At 44.6% G+C, this 21,854-nt stretch overlaps 1 protein-coding gene across 6 annotated transcripts in view; it reads right to left on the bottom strand.

Moving 5' to 3' along the window:
- NIN (ninein) overlaps positions 1-21,854 on the bottom strand; it is a 429,800-nt gene that overhangs the window by 285,295 nt on the left and 122,651 nt on the right. For all 6 annotated transcript variants that reach the window (XM_069638956.1, XM_069638957.1, XM_069638959.1 and 3 more), the window contains exon 4: positions 3,389-3,558. In XM_069638956.1, the coding sequence (XP_069495057.1) occupies positions 3,389-3,558 (170 nt within the window). The remainder of the gene's footprint in view (positions 1-3,388; positions 3,559-21,854) is intronic.

Below are 21,854 nucleotides of genomic sequence, written 5' to 3'. Positions count from 1 at the left end.
TATATATTATATTTACATTATTAATCAAATACCTTTATCTATTTTACACACATTCCTTGAAAATGATAAAACTCTTCAAGGACATTGATTCTCCATGTAACATCCTTGACCATAAGACATCTCTCAATAACCATACCTTATACACAAATTCTCTGAAATAACTTATTCTATATGTCATGAGTTCTGGGCATTCAATCCCTTATCCATATTTTTACGTGGCAATTTCTTTAGATGTGAACCCAATTCTCCAAAGTTTTTTTCTGATGATAGTATATGTGCATACAGTCTGTATTTACAAATTGCGATTCAATTTTTTTCCCAGTCCAATACCTTAAGTTTTCTCTTTACCTTGTTCGGCTAGGTTTTCATCAGTTCCATTGACTCTCCTATTTCTTCCAATATTACATCATGTTCCAACCTTAGATTGTATATATATATACAACCGTATCATTCTCTTAATTGTCGGTAAAGTGTTCCCTCTCGAGAATATTCACATTTACTCATAAGGCATAATTGTTTCCACTGGATAAGGCTTATAATTGATTGCAGACCAATCTCATACCTCATTACTTCCATCGGTATACATTTTGGTAAGAAATACAGTATGGCTCTCCAGATCATACTTTCAACAGCTCTATATTCTGGCTCCATCGTTTTTGGCCAGAATTCTAGCCCATACAGTATAGTAGGTAATCATTTACATCTATAAAATTCCCTGCATGGTTCCAATGGGAATTGTCCATGTTTACAATCTACTCTCTTCATCTGGTTTAACATTCCACTTACTTGAGAGTTCAGGTAGTTCACAAAAAATATTATTATACTTTGCGACTATAGGATACCCCAGGAATTGGAAATAAATATTATAACAATGTAAAAGTCTTATTGATTGAATGTTATGCTGTTGCTGAATACTTTATATGACAACCACTTCCTCCTACTTTGGGCTCCTAGAGCCAACTGATGCCTTCCAAACATGTAAATGTGATATTGACATTGAGTATTTGAGAATGTTAATAATGAAGAATTAAGACACACATAATATACATTTAAACACAATGGTTCATACACCATGGATATAAAGTGAAAGGGGCATCTCTGGTGCTCCTGGTTGCCCTGCTGTAGCTCCTGCCTACAGGGAGGGGGGAGATGCTTGGCACCCAGGAGCTGGTTTTAGCTCCTGATCATTGAATCTTCATTTCAAACCCCAACACCAGTTGAGGTGCTATACCTAGGCGTTACTTGTAGCTTCTGCTTATCAACTCTTTAATTTGATCTTCAGAACACCTAGCAAACAATGCTGAAAAAGTGACAGACTCAAATGGGGAAGGCATCGGGCAAATAATCTTGAGAAGGACAGCCTGGCCGAACTGGCCATCAGATCTCTAGCTGGCATCTTATGACTAATGTTTACAAATTGCACATGGAGTGATGAGTGCAACTGCCCTACAGTCCTACAAAATACAACCATGCTCTTGCAAAGCCACTAAAGCCGACATTGCTACTTTGTGACCGTGTACCCTCAGAGGAACAATTAATGATGATCAACACAATATAGTGGCAGAAGGAAGACTTTCCAGAAAACACATTTGGTCTTTAAATAACCAGTAGGGAAGGCTGTCAAAGTCCTCAATGCCATCAGTGGAAATATCCAGGAATGCCTTGGATACAGGTTACAAACGCCTCCCCAGCCCGCAAAGGAGTCCCTAGAGCTATAAAACAGGCACTGTTCCGGGTTGTTAATGTGAAAATCCAAAATATCTTCCAGAATCACTGACCATGGCTACAGAGAATTGGGCTCAGTGTATACACATGTGGCACTGAAACCCATGGTCTACAAATAATCAAGACACTGAAAAGCAGATTACGGAGGGCTGAGCTCTACTGCACTGTGCAGCGGACTGGTCCCCTCGACTGCACAACTCCATTTGCCAGCTTCCAGATGCTAAGGACCTGGTCCAGCTGTTCTCCTTCAGGGACACGTTTCCTGCTCCAGACAGTTCAGCACACTGCGTACCTCGATTTATGCAATGGGCAGATCTTGCAGGACCAATACGAGAGGTTGCGTCAGCAGGTGCAGTCAACCATTGCTTTATAAATGCACACATCTACGGAATCAAAGTACTAACTCAGGTTCCTTGATCCTAGTGCACCGACACGTACTCCTACTATACTAAAAATGGTACTCAAACACCAAAATGTATCCTTCCTAAATATGGTAGCATAGGGTTAATCTGGCCCCTACCCGTAAGAGCACTTGTTAAAATATACCATAACACTATAAACCCCTAATGCACCACAGTTAATTAACACACCTAATGTTACAATGTTTAATCAATAGTATAATTCATCCTGAAAATTTCACATTGTAAATCAATAATTTCCATATCTCTCAAACCCTCTATTTGGAAAGTTCTTCAATACAAACTGCAAAATGGATACATCCCCACAATACACATAATAAATGTGCTGCAATTTTATGTCTTTCTTCAAACACAAGGGCATTCATAACCAGCGTTTCTCAGTCATCAGTCGGAATATCGTTTTCCATCACCCTGTAGTAAAAGTACTCACGTGCGTACTGCGGCATATGTCGTTCATAGTTCACAACATCAAAGCAGGATGACAAACACCAATGTTAGAACACACCAGGTTGTTTGTCAAAGACACCTCTCGGGGGCACTGAATGGCTTTTACCTGTAGATTTCTGGATCTACAATACAGTAGCAAAAATTCCCTGATAACCCCAGGTACTACAGGCTTCATATAACAATATAGTAGGCCATAAACCACTAGGTCTATAGGAGGACCAAGACCAGCTCTCACGAGCTCTAAGCACATCTGGTTTTCTGGATAACTACCAAGTAAAAAAAGAAGGAAAAAAAAACATTTAAATTCAATGTATTCAAAATGTATTTGGAGAGGGTAGCTTGTAAACATTAAGTAAACATTAAGTGGATCTGTCCCTTGAGGAACAGAGCTGGAGACCTCCCTCATAATAGGTATCTGCAGAAATAGGTTTGTTAGTCTCCGTCCTATTCCAGGTGGGCGTGTGGTCACTACTAGACATGTAACCTCCACTGTTTAGATGTAGCACAGTTGGATAGGAAACCATGTCTCAAACATTTAAACGAGTGAAGGACACAAATCAGTCTCCCTCTACTGTGGTCCCCCCAAATCAACGAGTTATGTGACATTTGTAAAGTAACGCGAGTGAGCTCAGACAGTGACTTCTCATGTTGGCATATATAGGATGGAGATGCACTGACATACGGGACAATTTGCATACCCACAACGCCTTGGTCATGCACCTCTGAACTGGAGGTGAAGTTCCAGTGATGGCTAATAGAAATAAATAGAAGTTTTACAGCATTTAAAATTCGCTCACCTCATCACAATCCTCTGAAATGATGTGTGAAGTCAGGGGTTCTTCTTCATCGTCTGGTTCAAGCACCGTCACAGCCAAATCTTCCAAGGAGTCATGCAGTTCTGGCACCGATCTACGCCCATAACGCTTACCATCTTTGATGTATTTGGGTTGGGCTTCGGGTGAACTGTCTGCAAAAGTAACCATGTCATGTAATCAACAGCTGGAAACCAATCACATCTCTTAGAAACAAAAAACGGTTACTGTAATAAAGAATCAAAAGTATTAATAAATGAGGTTCTATGCTCTTGCATTGCCCATTTTTTTTTCCAATGAATTTGTTTCAGACTTTTTTTGTTGGGAAAAAAAAATTGAAAGAGTATTTTTTATTTTTGTGATCCCCTCCCAAGCCCCCCTTGCCCTATTTACTACCTATTCCCCACCTCACTTATATCGCCCTACTCAGCCCCCCACATTTTTCAGTAAAAAACTGCATGAAACAAACTAATTGAAGGAAGAAAAAAAAACGGGCGATGTAACTAAGTCGTAACATAATCGTATCATCCCCGTAACAGTCATCGTTGTTGTGCTTCCATGAATAGATACTGTCAGCTCAGGGGGCACTAGAAAGTAATCAGGAATAGTGGTATCCCACCAATCAGCACAGGCACTAAAAAAATACCGCTATGCTCACTCTCTCCTATACACCAACAAACAATAGAATGCAGCTATACCCCCCTCAATCGGCTTTCCTGTACACAGGCCTACAGACCTTGATGAACACCTCAACAGTATTTAGAATGCAGCTATACCCCATGACGAAATTCGGCCTCGCTGCACACAATCTCATACACAAGCTCCACCACCAGCAGAATGCAGACGGCCTTGCGGCATACATTCTACAGATCACACAACCACTGCATCAAGCCTAGCATTAGAATGCTGCTACACATCACGTAAACCACACTGGCTGCACATATACTGAGTGCACCGAAGCACTATTTACTACCCTATTCTCTCCACTGACCTAGAATACGGTCCCTGAGGGAGTTCAACCCACAGCGCTTTGATATCATACCAATGGTATATAAGGCGCTATATAAAACACACAAGAACACAAGAACATAACTCAGAGGAGGGGTTTTGAACATGCTTTCTCAAATGGGGGCGATAAGGGTGTAGTCGGTGAAAAGATATGCAGGGACAAGGGTTAGCAATAAGTGTCTAAACAAGGGATTTCTCTGACTTTTCGGTCACGAGCACAAAAACATACAATTATTTATTTTGGCTATTTGCAAAGGGAGAGCCTATGCATTGCAAAACCAATAGGTTAGACACAACCACATCCAGTATAAAGGACTTCTTGTTGCAGTTTTTGTATTTTTTAAAACCCTCAAACATAATCACGATATTACATCAACCAATTAGTTTGCCTATGCCATCTTCAGTGAGGTTGGCTCTGCCCTGTGTTCAATGTTGTTGTGTACACAACATTCGCACCCAGGCTTTACTCGGGCCTGACTCTTGGCCCGGGACATTCCCATACCTGGTAATGCCCCCACCCATCAGGGTTTATTGCTCATTTCAAGGTAGTTGCATATGCCACTTTTAAGTCATAGATGTGGACAGAATGGTCTAGTGAGCACATTGGCTAGTGATATTTGACACTTAGCGAGTAAGAAATTGTGTGCTGTGTATATGTACAGAATTGAGGTGGCAAGTGACTTATGGCTGCCTAATAGCTTGGAACTTGGTTTCCCCTTGAAAAAAAGAACCCTTCTGTCTTTCTACATCACTCCCCTACCCCACCTCCCCACACAACCTCCCCCTTGCCCACTGTCTCCCAATGCAAAGCCCCTACCTGGCGCCCTGCCTCCGCTCCACTACCAACACTGTTTTACAACTTCACAATCATGTTTGAAAGATACTCGGTGAAAGAAAATTCAATTTAAGATCAACATTACTTTCACTCATTGTTCCCCACAGCATTAAGCTTTAGGCACATGTGCCCTTTGTAATCTCCCCTCCACCATACGCACCTCCTACAGGGACACGCCAAACACCACAGCCAGCCCCATTACCCAAACACAGCTGGGCCTCCAACAATCAAATGTTTCAATGCAGAAGACACGCGCTGATCACTGTGGGTGCCATTTTGTGTGGTAGCTGGGATGTGGTTCTCTGACTCAAGCAGGCAACTAAAATAAAGTGCAGCAAAGGAGTCTCAGCAAGGTAGCTCAGCGAGCTACGCCACCAGTCTATCACCTGCCAGACACAGGTTCGACTCACTGCGGGGAGGAGCGGGCTTTAAAATCAAAAGTGTCCTTCTCCCACCCCGCAGGAACAGTGGTGGGGAGGGGGAAAATGTAAGGGAACGATGAGCGATTTCTCTGAAAAGTAAGGGCACATCATACCATTTACGTCCCGCCACTGTGACCCCTTTGGGCGGGACTCCTTGAACCCCAGCCCCACGTTCTGGGATTTTCCCCACGGAGGACCAATTATGGTGAAGGACCGGTCTGGTTATTGCGTATCTTAATGTGCTTCAAGTAGCGCGCCAGACAAGTACGGCCATGTAACGGGATTCTGATGGCGGCTGGGATACTGGTGCATGAGACCATGCTACACATTTACTTAATGTGCTTCACAAGTGCAATTTGAATGAGTTTTTATTTAGCAAGTGTACCACTTGAATTATTTTACTCCATCCACATTTGGTAACACAAGCAAATATGGCAGCTTTTCAAAAAGGTTGAAATACTCCCAACAGTCATGCCCTGTATCGTATTTATGAGCAAAAATGACAAAATTCCCCACAGAAATTGAGCGCAATAAATACACAATGCTGCTATGCGTGTACAGCCTTTTCTTTTAATAAAAGTTAGACTTAGGAGGAATATGGTAAAACGTGGTCGCGACATACAACACTTTTCTATTTCGATGCAAATATGAAAATCGAGGCCGCAGTCACTTCGAGGCAAGGTCTGGAGCCGACTACCGCCGACAGTCTCGAAGTACGCGGCGGAATAGGCAAGGATTGCATGGTATACAAGGGGTGCGCCCAATATCCAGCCCAGCGGAAAGAGGTCTATAGTTCTGCACGAGTACGGCCTCTTCGGAGACCACCAGTCCAAATACAGGCGCTGGTCAACTCAAGATTCTCGGGGTGGCCCGGACCTAGAGAGGGCGTTTGTTGCGCTGCAGGATTTGCATTATAAAAAGTAGACACCAATTTTTTGTAAAATATTTAAAGCACACTAGGCTTTGGAAGGGTATTCACAGTCCCTAGGTTGCAGAGGCTACCCTCCTCCATTCAAACATTAACCAATATCACATGCTTGTGGCTTTGTCTCAATGTAATGATGAATCTTCAAGGTCAAATGCTCCTTAAAAAAATTCCAGTGAATCAAAAGAATTGATGACTCTGCTTTTTCTATACTAGCAAAGTGAGGATATAGGAAGCGGCTGCCCTCGAGAAATAAAAATGTACAGAAAGGCCCCAGTCGCTCCAATAAGGCAATTGACGCCTGGGTAATTTCAGTAGCAGATTCCAAGCTGGTCCTCGGAATAACATTATGGAACTCCAGCCCTTTAATGCCATGAAGCCTCCCTCTTTATGGAGTCTTCTTCCCCCAAGCAATATGTAAACAAATCGGATGCTAAACAGTTCAGAAACCTAATTAAGAAGACTTCTTATTACCCGAGGGTTCTACGGTAGCATGAAGTCGAAGTAGCTGATGAATATATTGTGCGATTGTTTTTAAAGTCGCTGCTACAGTCAAAAATTGCTTTTAATATTACTCAACCATTGGTCGCCCCTTAACACGCATGCACTCAATTACTATCCAGGCCGTGTAGTAGCATAGCGCCATCCTCCCCCAGTTCTACTTATGAGAATATTTGACATGAATATAACTAGAACATCTGAATACCAATTTAAAAAGAGATAGATTTAAAATGCTTGTGTTTCTTTATCTGCTTCTCAAACCATGGTCCATTCTCTTTGCAAAGAGACAGTCTTTTAGGTCGTGTTCTTACACTGTACAGATGCAAGATGATCAAGATAACAATCCAACTTTAAAACTATGGTAGAAATTAAAAAATGAAAATCTCCTAAACAGAAGAGGCACAACTAATGACACCTATGCTGTTCTTTGTTCCTGACCGCTTCTTTAAATTGATATTTGAAGAAGAATTTCCAGACTCCGACATAAGAGTATTTAAATGCGATGGAAGGCTGAACAATCGAGGGTTAGGGAAGGACACCATTAACCCGCTCTAACCTGAAAAAGGAAAAGACCTACACACAGACTTCAAGAGATGTTTCTTTTGCCTGTGCAAAATAGTCTTCTCACTCACTGTGAAAGGGGAAAAATCCACAATAAAACCAAACGTGTGCCAGGCAGAAAAGAAAAGCGGTCATGGAATAATTGTCAAACATTTACTTAGCTCTAATGTTTTTAGAAAGTACCCATTTTTCTGTGCATTTCAAAATACAACCCTTGCAACTCACACATATCGGCAAAAGTCAGATATGCTCAGCTAAAAGGGGGTGAAGAGTATATATGTCTGGATTTAATTGGGCGTATAAAAGAATATAAAATGTGACAAAATGAATGCACTTAAACTAATCACAAATCCTTGGACGTGATAACGTTTAAAGCGTCTAAAATCAACATCAATTTTCCAGATCCTGTATCTGCTCATTATTAAAACTTCAAAAACAGAAACACCAGAAAATGGACCCAAATGTGCCTCTGAACCAACGTGGAGAAAACGGTGACCCGGGACGGTCTCCTCATTCTTCATGACATCGAGAACCAGCAGGTCGATAATGTTCCTGCAATTTCCAAGATGTTGATGTCCAATCAGGTAGGGGGAATATGTTCATGTTGTTATTAAGTGGGAAACACTGACTCTCTAGTAAGAGAGTCTATCTCCTATACGGTCATTTGTCTAAGTTATACAAGTAAAGGTATTGCCAGATGGTCAATCTATAAAATAAATATAAAATAAAAACAATTGTGGAACAAATCTATGAGAAAAGCAAAATGTGATGTATTGAAAAGTGTGCACCTATGCTTCTTACCACTACGAGTTCTACCAGGGAATATTCCATCCATTGTTTTGACCTCATGTGCGAATTTACAGAACAAGACCAAGCCCTGCTACTAAAGGGAGCAGTCTCGCGTGAACTGCTAAGCAACATACCTTCTTGCTCAAGACCATCGGTCTGGGGGCACCATTTGATATTATTGCGAAGTTATAGAGTGGCGGTTTTTAATGAAGCTTTGTAAATCAAACTCTGTAATCATGATTCGTAGGCAGCGTCAGGCTACCATCTCTAGTATGTCTCTAGAAGAGGTGGTTACATGCATGGCGACAGTCTAGTGTGATCGCTTTCTATTTCCTTTGTCCGAATAGTAGTTGAAGGACAATGATGAATCGCACCTGTATCTATAAGATGCATAGCACAAAGCAGACAAAGGAGGACTAACTGTTACAAAGGAAGACACGCAAACAAAAGCATTGGCAGCAAGATCAGCCATTTCTGATGTTTCTAAGCCCGGAGACCTAATGTTACTCTTCGGCGGCGTGACACCCTTTCAACATTAACGCAGACTCGCACAGCCCGGGGAAAGGCATCTGTGTGGCTGCGTTACCAGGTGCCATGGAGACTATGGACGCCGGCATCGGCCGTGTCAGCTGACATGTTGGTTACGCACAACGTGTACTCCGAGGCTCCGCCCCTTGCCTACATAACTGTGCCTCTCGGGGGCTTGTTGCTGCTAATCGTAGTAAACATGTATCCTTACGTGTGTAGCCTCCGCGCTATATGCCTCATCAATCCAGTGAACTCCTTCTTCCTACCTGATTTCCCTGGTCCCTCGACTTTGCTTGCCATTCGGACTGCCTACAGATTTCCCTTTGTCCTTAGATCTACACGCCGGTTATGACTCAGAACGTTCCTCGGATTGCTGGTGGCTTCCTGCTAGAAGCCTTCCTTTTCCGCTCCTTATTCCTGTTGGTTCCTTTCTCAAGGGCTGCGGCGGAGTGGTCAACCCTGGCATCTTGGGTTCACCTAACATAGTAAGTGCGCCCCCTTTCAAAACTGGACTCCTTGCTTCTTTTTGTTGTTTGTTCTTTGGATAACACTTCCTGCCCACGCATTTGAGGATACAACTCTTTAGTTTGGACACCATCTCTACTGTGCTGGAATTGAACTATCTACCTACCAAATGCATTCCAGGATGCTTTCCAGTTACATGCACCAACCTGTAACTAGCGCGTCCCGCGTGCCGTTCGGGTGTACTTTACCTTACTAATTTCCCTGTTTATTATTTTCTCCTGTCGTTGTGTTCTCTCCAGCAGGATTTCCTTTTGCTCCGTGTTCATGCCCTTTCAAGTTAGTCTTGCATTCTTTAGTGTTTAAGGGGAAGTTCTTTAAGTCTGTTAGTTCCTCATTGTCTTTGTGGAATTGCTCTTTCAGGCACAGTACATACTCTCCTAGTCTAACTCCAACCAACCTTAAATTCAGGTATTCATTATTGAGCGTTTTTTCATTTACTATTTTCATCTGTACCGCATATAACCCTTTCTGTGGTTCTTTTTTCAGCTGTTGGTCTAGTGGTGCACATTTACCCCGCTCTTTTATTTGATTGATACCTCTGTCTGTCATATAACCACAGCAGAGGGATACATAATAGAAGAGAGCCCCTCTTCTTGAGGAAGCCTGGTTCCCTGAAATCAGGGTAGCAGAGGTTAAAGACTGATTGCTCCGAGAATTCCACCACTTCTGCCTTCAAGGTCAGGTTCCATTCTTCCAACCATTGGTGTGGTGAGTAACACTCAAACAAGAACAAAAAAAGTGGACAATGCAAAAAGAAAACCTAGCAAGTGGGACAAGATCTTCATAGCTCACCCTAACCGATTGTCCCCGGAGAAAGGCAAACATGAAAGACTAACAAACAGGGGAGTTGCAGGATGGGGGCAGTTATCAGCTGACTCTCTGAACGTACACGTCAAAATCTGATACTACCTAGGAGTTGTAGTCCAGGGTATCACCTTTGTTCCTCCCCAGGAGTTTTCAAAATAATTCCTTGACAAAAGGATTTCAAAAAATATATATATGTAGATGTGGGAGTAAGGGGTTACAAGGCAAGAGCAGGGGGCTCGTGGTAGGATTTCCAATATAGTTAAGGTGAGGCTCGGGGGGGGGGACCCCAAATATTTTCTAAATTAAAAATAAACACTTTTTTCAAAATCATTTCGTTGAAAAAATGATTTCGGAAAAACCCATGTTGATGTAGGGGACATGGAACCCTAGTCCAGCATTGAGAAAGGCAATTTCAGAAGTGGAATATTGCACAACTTAGATATGCAATAAATGTTCTTTGCATTCAGTAGTTATTTGTAAGGACAGGGAGTGGCCCGGTGTCGTCGCAGAATGTTTACACCATTCTTTCCTAACCCAAACGCCAATGCATCCACTGCTTCTCCTATAACTCCTGGGACTGCTCCTGCGGTGAATACGCCCCAGTATCCATCTTTGTGACACATTAAACCCCACACAGTTATCAGCCTACACGCATCACACCACCATTTCTTTCCCCAACACCTGCCAGTCCCACTATTCCTCTACCTCCATTCATACGACGAGGCTCACCGATGCCAACATTACTGGCAGAATTAAGTGTTCATTTTCTTGTACAACCTAAAAAGACAATGGATGGAATCCTCTCTTCTGTACGAGAATCAAGCATCTGTAGTTACGTTCACTCCACCCAAAACAACGAACCGCGCAAGCCAGCAGGGCGCGCACCTTGACTGCTCCCTCGCTGCCACAGTATTGACATATACAGGGAACTTACTGTACATGTGATCTGCTTTGTACTATAATTGCATCTCCTTCACTATAATTGTAATTTTGTGTTATAACTTGCCTCCCTTATTACTGTATGTACTTTGTTAATTGAAAATGAAACTATCTGCACTTCAATTGTAACCTGTAAACTTGCACCCAGATAACTTTGGGTTAGGAGCGCAATATAAATAAATAAATAAATAAATATAACACGAGCCTAAGGGGGAAGTGGCTTCACCTGCTGAGAGACGCGGCAAATGGAAAAACTCTGCAACACAAGTGGCATAAAAGAAAAAAGCCTTGCTTACCCATTCACTGCGCCCCTTTTCATTCTACCTATGATTGATGTTTTCATAAATTGCCTTTGATTTTCACACAAAAAACATTTCTTTTTTAATCATCAATGAACAGAGCCTTCTTGAAATGCATACATCACACAGCAGCATAGGGAGGGCATTTTGGAGAAATTCGTTTCTTGGCAGGCGACGGGTCCATTTATACAAGTGTTATTTTCTACAGCGATTACCTGCTAGAGGAACTTGCCGTGCACCACGCTGTGAAAAATGCTATGCCCATTATTTGAATGGATATAATTTCCTTAATTTGATGTTTAAGAGCCAACACAATCAGGGGGGTCTGTAAAGAGGCATTTGCTGGTTGCAAGAAACAGTTGTGCGTAGAGTACACAATTTCAATAACGAGCTTGGGGTCACCGATCTGGTAGCGTAAGAACGGAAGGGACAATGGTGGACTCTAAAGTAGTCACTGCTGTCTTTGTGTACCAGCATTTTACGTGGTACTTTTTAACTACTTTTGCCTGGAGACTTGGATGCCTACTGTGAATGTTTCATACAAAAAAGAAAGCCCTGACAGAGGGGTCACACTACCCAACAGCTCCCCTCCCTTGTCACCTTCCTCACACATTTCAGGTAACTCTTACCGGATGACGGATTTTACCTACAGAATTTTGACCTCTAGTTACTTTGAATGCGGCTACACCAGGGCCCTTCCCCTTGGAAGGAGCGGTCACAGGTACCTGGCCCTTCCACTTCCTGGTTTCTTTCACTGTTCTTTCACTGTTCGAAAAAAGGGGTCTTTAGTGTGATGAATATTCCAGCCGAGTTGGGACTGCGCCAGAAGGGTGGCGAACGGTGGTTGATGCCACCGCCAGGACCCGCGTCTCCTGGGAAAGACGTAAGATGCATGCACTGATGGGCTTGGTGGAGTCATCTGACCAGGCGATTGGGTGAAAGATTACGGGTATTGCTTTACGGTACAGCACTGTCACTCATACACACATTACCAGTCCCGGTGTCAGACCAGAGGATAAAACAAGGGTTCCATGTCTTAAAATCGTGGCAAAATGGCTGCGAATACAAAATATTGCAGCAAAAATGCTGTGGTTTTTTGCGCCACAATAATGAAAAGGATGTGGGCGACACCCCCCCAACTCCCAGACCCATTATACCATTTAAGGGAAGCGGGGGACACCCCTGCAACCCTGGCTCCCCTTAAATGGTAGAATGGGGTACACCTTTACCGGGTCAAACCATGGCATTTTTGCCACCATTTTTTTCACCGGCGACATTTTTGCCACCATTTTATTACCGGATACCAAAACAAGCTGGCCCTGCAGCAAAACACTTATAGTTCAGAAGAAGAGGTCGGATTCCAGGTCACCATCTCGCAAGAGAAGAAGGGAGTCTATAAAAATGCCCACACTCTGGCTCTCAAGGCACTGATGGCTAGAAGAGGCAATTCAGAGTACCACAGAGGGCCACAGAGACCCGTGGCGCCTTCTCCTTGCTACCAAAGTCTGAGGCAGAGCTTACTGACCTGATGGCCTTGGCAATTGCCGAAGCCCTGTCCAAACAAAGCAAATTATAAAAGGGGAAGAATCGGACCCACAAGCTAAAAAGGGAGGGATGTCTCCAAGCAGGGAGGCAGGACCATTCCTGTTGGAACGAATTTGGGAGTTGTTGGAATTTCCAGCTGGGAAAAAGTGCAAGAGGAAGAATGTAACATCATAAGTAGCTATGACGGACTAGGAGCATCAGAGATTCCAACCATGAAGACAATATGAAACACTATCACAAGGGAATTACCCAGCGAGGCTGAAGACCCCTAGCTTCATACAGCGCAGTGCTTTCTCTAGGCATTTACCAAACCCACGTGACTCACAACTAGTCTAGATTTTTTAGGATTAAAGCATGTAAAGAAATTGCTGAGTAAATAGTTGCATCTTCAAATTGCCATTTCAGGACCGGGCGTCAGGAATTGATGGCAATACATTTTAATCCCACCCCTTAAAACAGTGGTGTCCAAACGTTATGCCCACGCAGTTGCATTAAAACTTTCATACTGCGCAGCCCCCAACCGCCATTTTGATTAAAAATATTTTTTCACAGTACCCCACAAGCCGTTTATATTTTCTATTCAATGCTTCCTATTAAAAGCGGTTGCTGTAATCCTTTTTAAATAAACCCCCCCCCAATTTGAAGACCACTGTAATAAAGAACCGGATGTAAACCTTGTGGTGGAGCCCCTCAAAAGTCAGAACTGCCTATATTTTCCTTTAAAACTAGTTGCCGTACTCATGATCAGAAGGTCATGGCACTCCCTGCCCAACCCCACCAGGCTTCCTTTGGGCCCCATGGTGGGGCTGAGGGGGCAGGTCCACAGTTTCAAAACTGCTGCTTTAGAATGACAAGCATTGGATTAAATATTCCTCAAAATCTTTCTTTCTGCCCCCTTCTTCAGTGGTTTAAACTCTCATTTCTCAATTTTGCCAATGCAATTTTGCATTTAGAAACATCATTTTAGTGCCGGCTGTTTGGTGGAGCCGACATTAATTGCCAACTGTTGACATATACATGGTAGAGGACTGGGGAGAAGGACTGGAAAAATCAAGACATTTCAAAACATCCCATGTTATAGGATGAACAATGTTCTGTTGATCACAAAAGAATGCACAACAGTGAAGAAATCAGATTTGACAGGAAGCAGTGTGCTTCTCGCAATGGGGTTCACCAATATGGATAGTTTCAAGGCTTTTGCATGGGCAAAAGTTGGACTAATGGTCGCTGCGAAGGCCATGGTTTTTGGGTTAGGCAGAGACGGGAAGTAAATTAATCTTCTAGTGCCTTTGCTGCAAAGGGCAAGACGAAGATATGAGCAGACATTGGCAGAGAAAGCGAGGCAACTTTAGATGGTTGGGAAAAGAGTGGGTGGAGTCAGTCATCAGCAGGATAGGCTTGAGGCAAAACTCAGATCATCCGGAAACTGCAGCCCAAGAATTGATGACAAGGCCTTGTCGACTACAGGGTCCTCGCAATATCTCAGAGCGAGGTCGAATGAAGTAGACGAGTGGGGCATAGCTCCTTTGAGAGTCAACAGGCGTGGTTACCAGAGGGGGTTTAGGGGGGGGCAGTGTACAGGTCTTGCAGCATGGACTTCAAGTGCTTCAAGGTTTATCTGAAAGAATTGCAGAAAATCATATAAACCCACTGAACTGGAGCAGGGAAGGAATGATCCGACACCTGCTAAATTTGCACCAAGGAGCCGGAGACCAGAAATGGCCTCTACACACAACATTAACAGGGGGGGGTGGGGGCCGAGGCAGCAAAATTCCACTTTGCCTTGTGCAGAAAAAAATCTGCGGCTGGGCCTTCCCAATGAGAGACGGCACTTGGTGGCATAGCAAGGCATCTATGCGGATATTCGTTTCTACTCCTGTTCTCATATAGTGGTCCATGCGTGAATCCTACCTCTTTGAATCGCTGCAGTGGCATGTAGTCTTCGACTCCAATTTAATGGTATTCAAACGACTGACCTTGGAAGGATGGCGGGCTGAGTCGGCTTGCCACAGGATTCAAACACGCGACTGAATGAAGATTCAGGATGATGCCCTACAAACAATAGCTACAGATCTGTTCCATCCAGCCTGCAGAGCCAAGGAACCTTCAAGAGAGAACGTGTGATGTGTACAAAGTTGCAAGCTACTAGCCAGCCATAAAAAAGTCACTTCTTCCTTGCTGAGAGCCAAATATCACTAGCCAATGACTAGTTGCGAGTGCAAATGTTGCGCCCAGATGCACACAAGCCATTTGCTTACTCGTGGATCAGAAAATACATTGGGGACCCATACGCTGAGACAGGCGTGCAGCGTCATTGAGCAGGCCGGGCTTCAGCCCTCCCCCCCTCTCCTCCCCCGAAATTTCAGTGGAGGGGCGGGGCTTTTTGTTAGAGAAGGGAGAGAGGCCTTTCCTAAAACCGGCGGCTTTAAAGTGTTACTGTGTTCGTGCAGAAACATTTATTTGCACAAACGCAGCGACACTTTAAAGCTGCTAGTTGCAGGAAAGGCTTCCATCACCGCACTGCCGTAGAAACATTCAATGCACACATCAACCCCCTCCCCACGGATGCAAGTGAACATAACATAACGTTATGCGTTGCTCACATCTGAGAGGAGGGGGCCGATGTGCACACTTGCTTTTTGTTAGAGGCGAGGAAAGCCAGTTCTAAAACTAGCAGTGTGAAAGAGCGTTGCATGTTAGCTCATTATGCATGCATGTATGAATGAGTGTGTGTATGAGTTTGATGTATGGGGGCTAGGTGCGCATGTATGAGGCAGTGTGTGTGTGTATGAGTTTGATGTATGGGGGCTAGGTGCGCATGTATGAGGCAGTGTGTGTGTATGAGTTTGATGTATGGGGGCTAGGTGCGCATGTATGAGGCAGTGTGTGTGTGTATGAGTATGATGTATGGGGGCTAGGTGCGCATGTATGAGGCAGTGTGTGTGTGTATGAGTATGATGTATGGGGGCTAGGTGCGCATGTATGAGGCAGTGTGTGTGTACGAGTATGATGTATGGGGGCTAGGTGCGCATGTATGAGGCAGTGTGTGTGTGTATGAGTTTGATGTATGGGGGCTAGGTGCGCATGTATGAGGCAGTGTGTGTGTATGAGTATGATGTATGGGGGCTAGGTGCGCATGTATGAGGCAGTGTGTGTGTGTATGAGTATGATGTATGGGGGCTAGGTGCGCATGTATGAGGCAGTGTGTGTGTATGAGTTTGATGTATGGGGGCTAGGTGCGCATGTATGAGGCAGTGTGTGTGTGTATGAGTATGATGTATGGGGGCTAGGTGCGCATGTATGAGGCAGTGTGTGTGTATGAGTATGATGTATGGGGGCTAGGTGCGCATGTATGAGGCAGTGTGTGTGTGTATGAGTATGATGTATGGGGGCTAGGTGCGCATGTATGAGGCAGTGTGTGTGTATGAGTATGATGTATGGGGGCTAGGTGCGCATGTATGAGGCAGTGTGTGTGTGTATGAGTATGATGTATGGGGGCTAGGTGCGCATGTATGAGGCAGTGTGTGTGTGTATGAGTATGATGTATGGGGGCTAGGTGCGCATGTATGAGGCAGTGTGTGTGTGTATGAGTATGATGTATGGGGGCTAGGTGCGCATGTATGAGGCAGTGTGTGTGTATGAGTTTGATGTATGGGGGCTAGGTGCGCATGTATGAGGCAGTGTGTGTGTGTATGAGTATGATGTATGGGGGCTAGGTGCGCATGTATGAGGCAGTGTGTGTGTATGAGTATGATGTATGGGGGCTAGGTGCGCATGTATGAGGCAGTGTGTGTGTATGAGTATGATGTATGGGGGCTAGGTGCGCATGTATGAGGCAGTGTGTGTGTGTATGAGTTTGATGTATGGGGGCTAGGTGCGCATGTATGAGGCAGTGTGTGTGTGTATGAGTATGATGTATGGGGGCTAGGTGCGCATGTATGAGGCAGTGTGTGTGTGTATGAGTATGATGTATGGGGGCTAGGTGCGCATGTATGAGGCAGTGTGTGTGTATGAGTATGATGTATGGGGGCTAGGTGCGCATGTATGAGGCAGTGTGTATGAGTATGATGTATGGGGGCTAGGTGCGCATGTATGAGGCAGTGTGTGTGTGTATGAGTATGATGTATGGGGGCTAGGTGCGCATGTATGAGGCAGTGTGTGTGTATGAGTTTGATGTATGGGGGCTAGGTGCGCATGTATGAGGCAGTGTGTGTGTGTATGAGTATGATGTATGGGGGCTAGGTGCGCATGTATGAGGCAGTGTGTGTGTATGAGTATGATGTATGGGGGCTAGGTGCGCATGTATGAGGCAGTGTGTGTGTGTGTATGAGTATGAGGGCTAGGTGTGTGTATGAGTATGAGGGCTAGGTGTGTGTGTGTGTGTGTATGAGGGGTGTGTGTGTGTGTGTGTATGTGTATGAGGGGTGTGTGTGTATGAGGGGTGTGTGTGTATGAGGGGTGTGTGTGTATGAGGGATGTGTGTGTGTGTATGAGGGGTGTGTGTGTGTGTGTATGAGGGGTGTGTGTGTGTTTATCTGCAATGCTGGACCTAGGAGCTGATTCTGGTGGGGCGGGGGAGTTGGTAGGAGGAGGGAGACAGGTGGGGAAAGGCAGATGGGATACACGGGCTCCCCGCCAGACAACCCTTGGGGTAGACCAGAAGGGTCGGAGCCTCTAAGATTGCCCCACCCCATTTCTAAAGTGGCCCACCCATAACCCGTCAGCCCCTCCCGAAACGTAGGTTTCATTGCACTCCTGCACCGAGAGCCTTATATCAAGCTGAGACAACAATGGCAGCATGGTTAAAAAAGAAAGAACAGAGCTGTCTTTCTTGGGCCCCAGTTCCTCTTCTTGGAAACGACTTCTCTCTTAATCGGGACTAACTAGGGCAGGGTAAAAAACCACTCAGTGTTCCCGTTTAACCTTTTGGTTTTAATGTGCAGCGGTTGTTTTGTATACCTCTGCATTTTTTTATTCGGGGTTTTGTAGTTGTATGTGGGTCTTTATTTTGTTCTATTTTTTTCCCATGAAGCACTATACTAAGGTTTGCCCTCCATAAAACAAAAAATCAACAGGAACGAAATGATAACACGAGCCAAAGGTTTGCTTTCCTGCTTCCCTTTGTTGTTGCTGTTCCTGCTGCTAAAGGCTTGTGTGCAAAACATACAACTAGGCCTTAGCGACTGTAGGATTTTTTTCATTTACTTTTATGCCATAAAGATAAAATGCTGCTTTTGTTTGAAGCATATTTCAAACACAGAAAAAATAAACCACAACACATGAATAGTAAAATATTTCAATTTCGGGAGAATAGATTTGTTAGTGATTGTGATATTCACAACTACTGCCCAGAGAACGAGCATCATGTGTACGGGGAAGCAGGGGCGTTGCTAGAGGGGGGCTAAGGGGGCTATAGCCCCTGGTCTTTCGGTTGTAGCCCCGGATAGAATCTCAGGAGCTACAGCCAAAAGGCTGGCTAGCCCCCAGTCCAAACAGTTTCGACATCAGCGTAGCCCCGGGTCTTTTCCAGACCTAGCAACACCCCTGCGGGGAAGGGCATGGTTGAGGGGAGAGTCCTATAGTTGACTTTGTGAATTAAATTTTGTAGGCACTGTTTCGATAATTTAGCCTTCATTACTGCAGGATAATGACCCCAAGTTATGGCCAATGTGAGTTAAGAAAGGGTCATTATATACAAGGTTACTGTAAAGGGTTTCTGTATAGGAAACTGAAACAATAATGTTTCCATGTTTAGCTTTCACTTTCGAGTGTTAAATCATTCTAGAGCATTCGCCCCTGGAGTACAACTATTGTTTCTGGGCAACCACACCTAGGGCCAGGCCCTTTTAGGGGACCCAAAAGATGTCCAGGGGGAGCCCCAGCTCATTAAAATATAAGAACATTGTACACTGCTTATATTTTCGATTAAAATCAGTCACCTAAATCCAGTTTGAAGACCTGAGTAAGTTGAAGTAATGGCAAGTGGGTTTTCCCAAAGCTCATGGTCAGGTTATGTATGCCGTTGGCGACAGGATTTCCTTATGTTTTTGCCCGAGTCAGACACGGTTGTGTAGGCAAGTGGTTAGTTGTGTTCGGGAGTGAATCCTGTAACCTTAATAGGGATGCCCCCGGGCAGACGCTGCCTGAAAAGGTAGGAATGAAGAAGTGATGGTGGCGCGTGTGCTTGCACGCGTCAAGTGTTGCACGCGTCAAGTGTTCCAACACATCTATTCTGTCTCAGGGACGTCATTTAGGGGTGCCAGAGGTCGCAACTGCCAACTGCGACCTCCGAGGTCTCCCTTGCAACCTCTGTGGACTCCGTTGCGAACTCGGTCTTAAAAAAAAAAAAAAGGACAAAAAAAACCTTTTTTTTTTGTCATGCAAGCTCCTGGGCTGTGGCCAGCACCATGTGGCTCTTTACTTCTGGAGTGGCTGGCTTTCTTGTTCAGGCCCCTTTAAAACGAAAAATAAGAACAGGAGTACCACAAGTCTAACACTTTCAGCACTGACCCTAAATAATAAAGAATAGGAATACCAAATAATGTGTATTTCTGGAATTCTAAACAATGATTGCTAGACTCATTAAAGGTATATTTCAGGCACACTTCGGGGGCGAGTCACTGATTTAGTCTGTTATTAAATGCCTCAACTCAGTCTTTCATCCTTCTGAGGTCAATAAATGAGTACCAACACAGGTTGGGTGATATTGGGTGTACATTTTTTCTATGTAAAGCGCTTAAGCGTAAGTGCTATATAATAACACATCATTATCATTTGGTCATGGACGTCTGCTTGCATTCACAGTAATATGGGCCTATATACACTGATCTTAACGATACATTTGACGATCCATTCTTGTATGAAATATGTTGCAAAGTGTCTTTTGCTCTTGAGTGGAATTCTACCTCGTAGGATTCCACTCTTTCTCTGATGTCATGTTTACTTCTGTTCAGAGGGGAGATTCCATTAAGGGCCGTTAGAAGCTGTAATGAAGAGGTGCTGTGTAGGCTGACTCCTGCTGGCTCAGGCTGGTTACCAATAAAGGATATTCACTCACCTGCAGTGTTTGCTTCCTTATTACAAAATATACATCACATTATAGTGCTATCGTAACCATATTTTTCATAGTGGGCAATGCTATGTGATGCCACTTCCTGTTTTGTCAACGGGTGAAATGTCGTGTTCCATCGCTTCCTGCGATATCACTTCGGGGCGGGGTCAAATTACATCACTTCCTGTGATGTCATCAGGGGGTCAAGGGTCGTGTGATGTCACTTCCGCTACCCTTGGCATTTTGGTGGTGAAATGACATCCCTGTTCTGTGTCAGTGTTGATTTTCAGCATGAAAAGGGGGTTCTCTTGTCTTGGAGAGCCGACTGCTTGAGAGACATTGACTGAACACGGCTAGTTGAGAGTTTACAATAGCAGCGGTTGAAACACATAAAAAGAAATTTATTCGGACTGAACAGAGAGCGAGCGCACGGTAAGGACTGGAGGGCTGCCTATGAAAGTAGGGCGTTCCCTAATCGGGGTTGGGGGGGGTGTAGGAGCAGCTGCTGTCTGAGCATCCATTCTCCGCAACCCACATTCCACAGTCAGACACCCAATTGTGACAGAAGCCCCTGGATGCCTCATGGAGCGAGCGGATACCTCCTATGACGTCTGACGCAGCTGGACGCATCCACCAGTGCGCCATGAAGCCCTGCAGAGATTGCCTTTGCGCCGGGCGGGGCGCAAACCCGGGAGGGATACGGTAATTTGTCTCTTTGTGCCCGTGCACTGGCCTCATCGCCTCCTGCAGGGCCGTCATGTGCCGCTCTAATAAGGCCCGGCTAGGTGCTTCTCGCGGATCCATCATTAATTTGCCCGCTGCAAGCACAACATCATACATGCCAACATTCTGAGGCACCTAGGAGGGAGATTTCACGAGAGAATTAGGGAGAAATGAATTTCCCCATTGGCATGCATTGGTGCTAGAATTATTTTAGAAGGGAGAACGTGAAAAATAACAATATTTTGCAATATTGTTGAGTACAAAATCGGGAGTCTCCCGCTTAAATCTGGAGGGTTGGCATGTCTGCAACGTTCATCCGCAGGATTGTTTTACATTTTACAGCGCCCGCGAGCACGTCACGTGTGCAGGATGCCATCTCGAGCGTTTGCTCCAGCAGGAAGCATCAGATCTAGAAAATGTGATCCGGTTTAATTGCACATTCTGTTGTGCGTTCCACCTGCTCCAAACAAAGCGATGTGCCTTAGGCGAGAGCCAATCCAAGCCCAGCGTAGATTGGGTTACACACGAAATAACCCTCCATTACCTGAAATCAAGAGAACATGCTTCTTGGGAGCTCAGTGTCTGATCCAAGCAACTTTTTGCAACACAATATTAGGATTGCGGTCTCTTCCCATGCAAATAATTTTAGAACCTCAATCTAGTCCTTATTTCCCAAAAGCAGGACAACGGATCTGTAGCGATCACAAGTGGCCCCGAGCCTGCCTCTGATCTTTAATATCAATTCAGGGCCACCTCCCCATTCCTCCTCGTTTGATGTGTGCTCCAGTATAACCAGGGTCTGCCTCTAGACAGACACTGTTACCATGACACCATGTTAAAGTGGAACCCTTCCAGTGGCAACTATTTTAGAGGAAACCAAATGCAATGTATTTTAAAATGGGGGACCGTGTGTGAGGGGGGGGGGGGGTGGTAGGCTGAGGCGGTTTGTGAGTCATGACCAGGTCAAACGAGCACATTTCACTTACAAGAGTC

This window comes from Ambystoma mexicanum, chromosome 14, assembly GCF_040938575.1.
Source record: "Ambystoma mexicanum isolate Mex_15411 chromosome 14, UKY_AmexF1_1, whole genome shotgun sequence".
Lineage (NCBI taxonomy): Eukaryota > Metazoa > Chordata > Amphibia > Caudata > Ambystomatidae > Ambystoma > Ambystoma mexicanum.
This window is presented reverse-complemented; position numbering and strand designations above follow the sequence as displayed.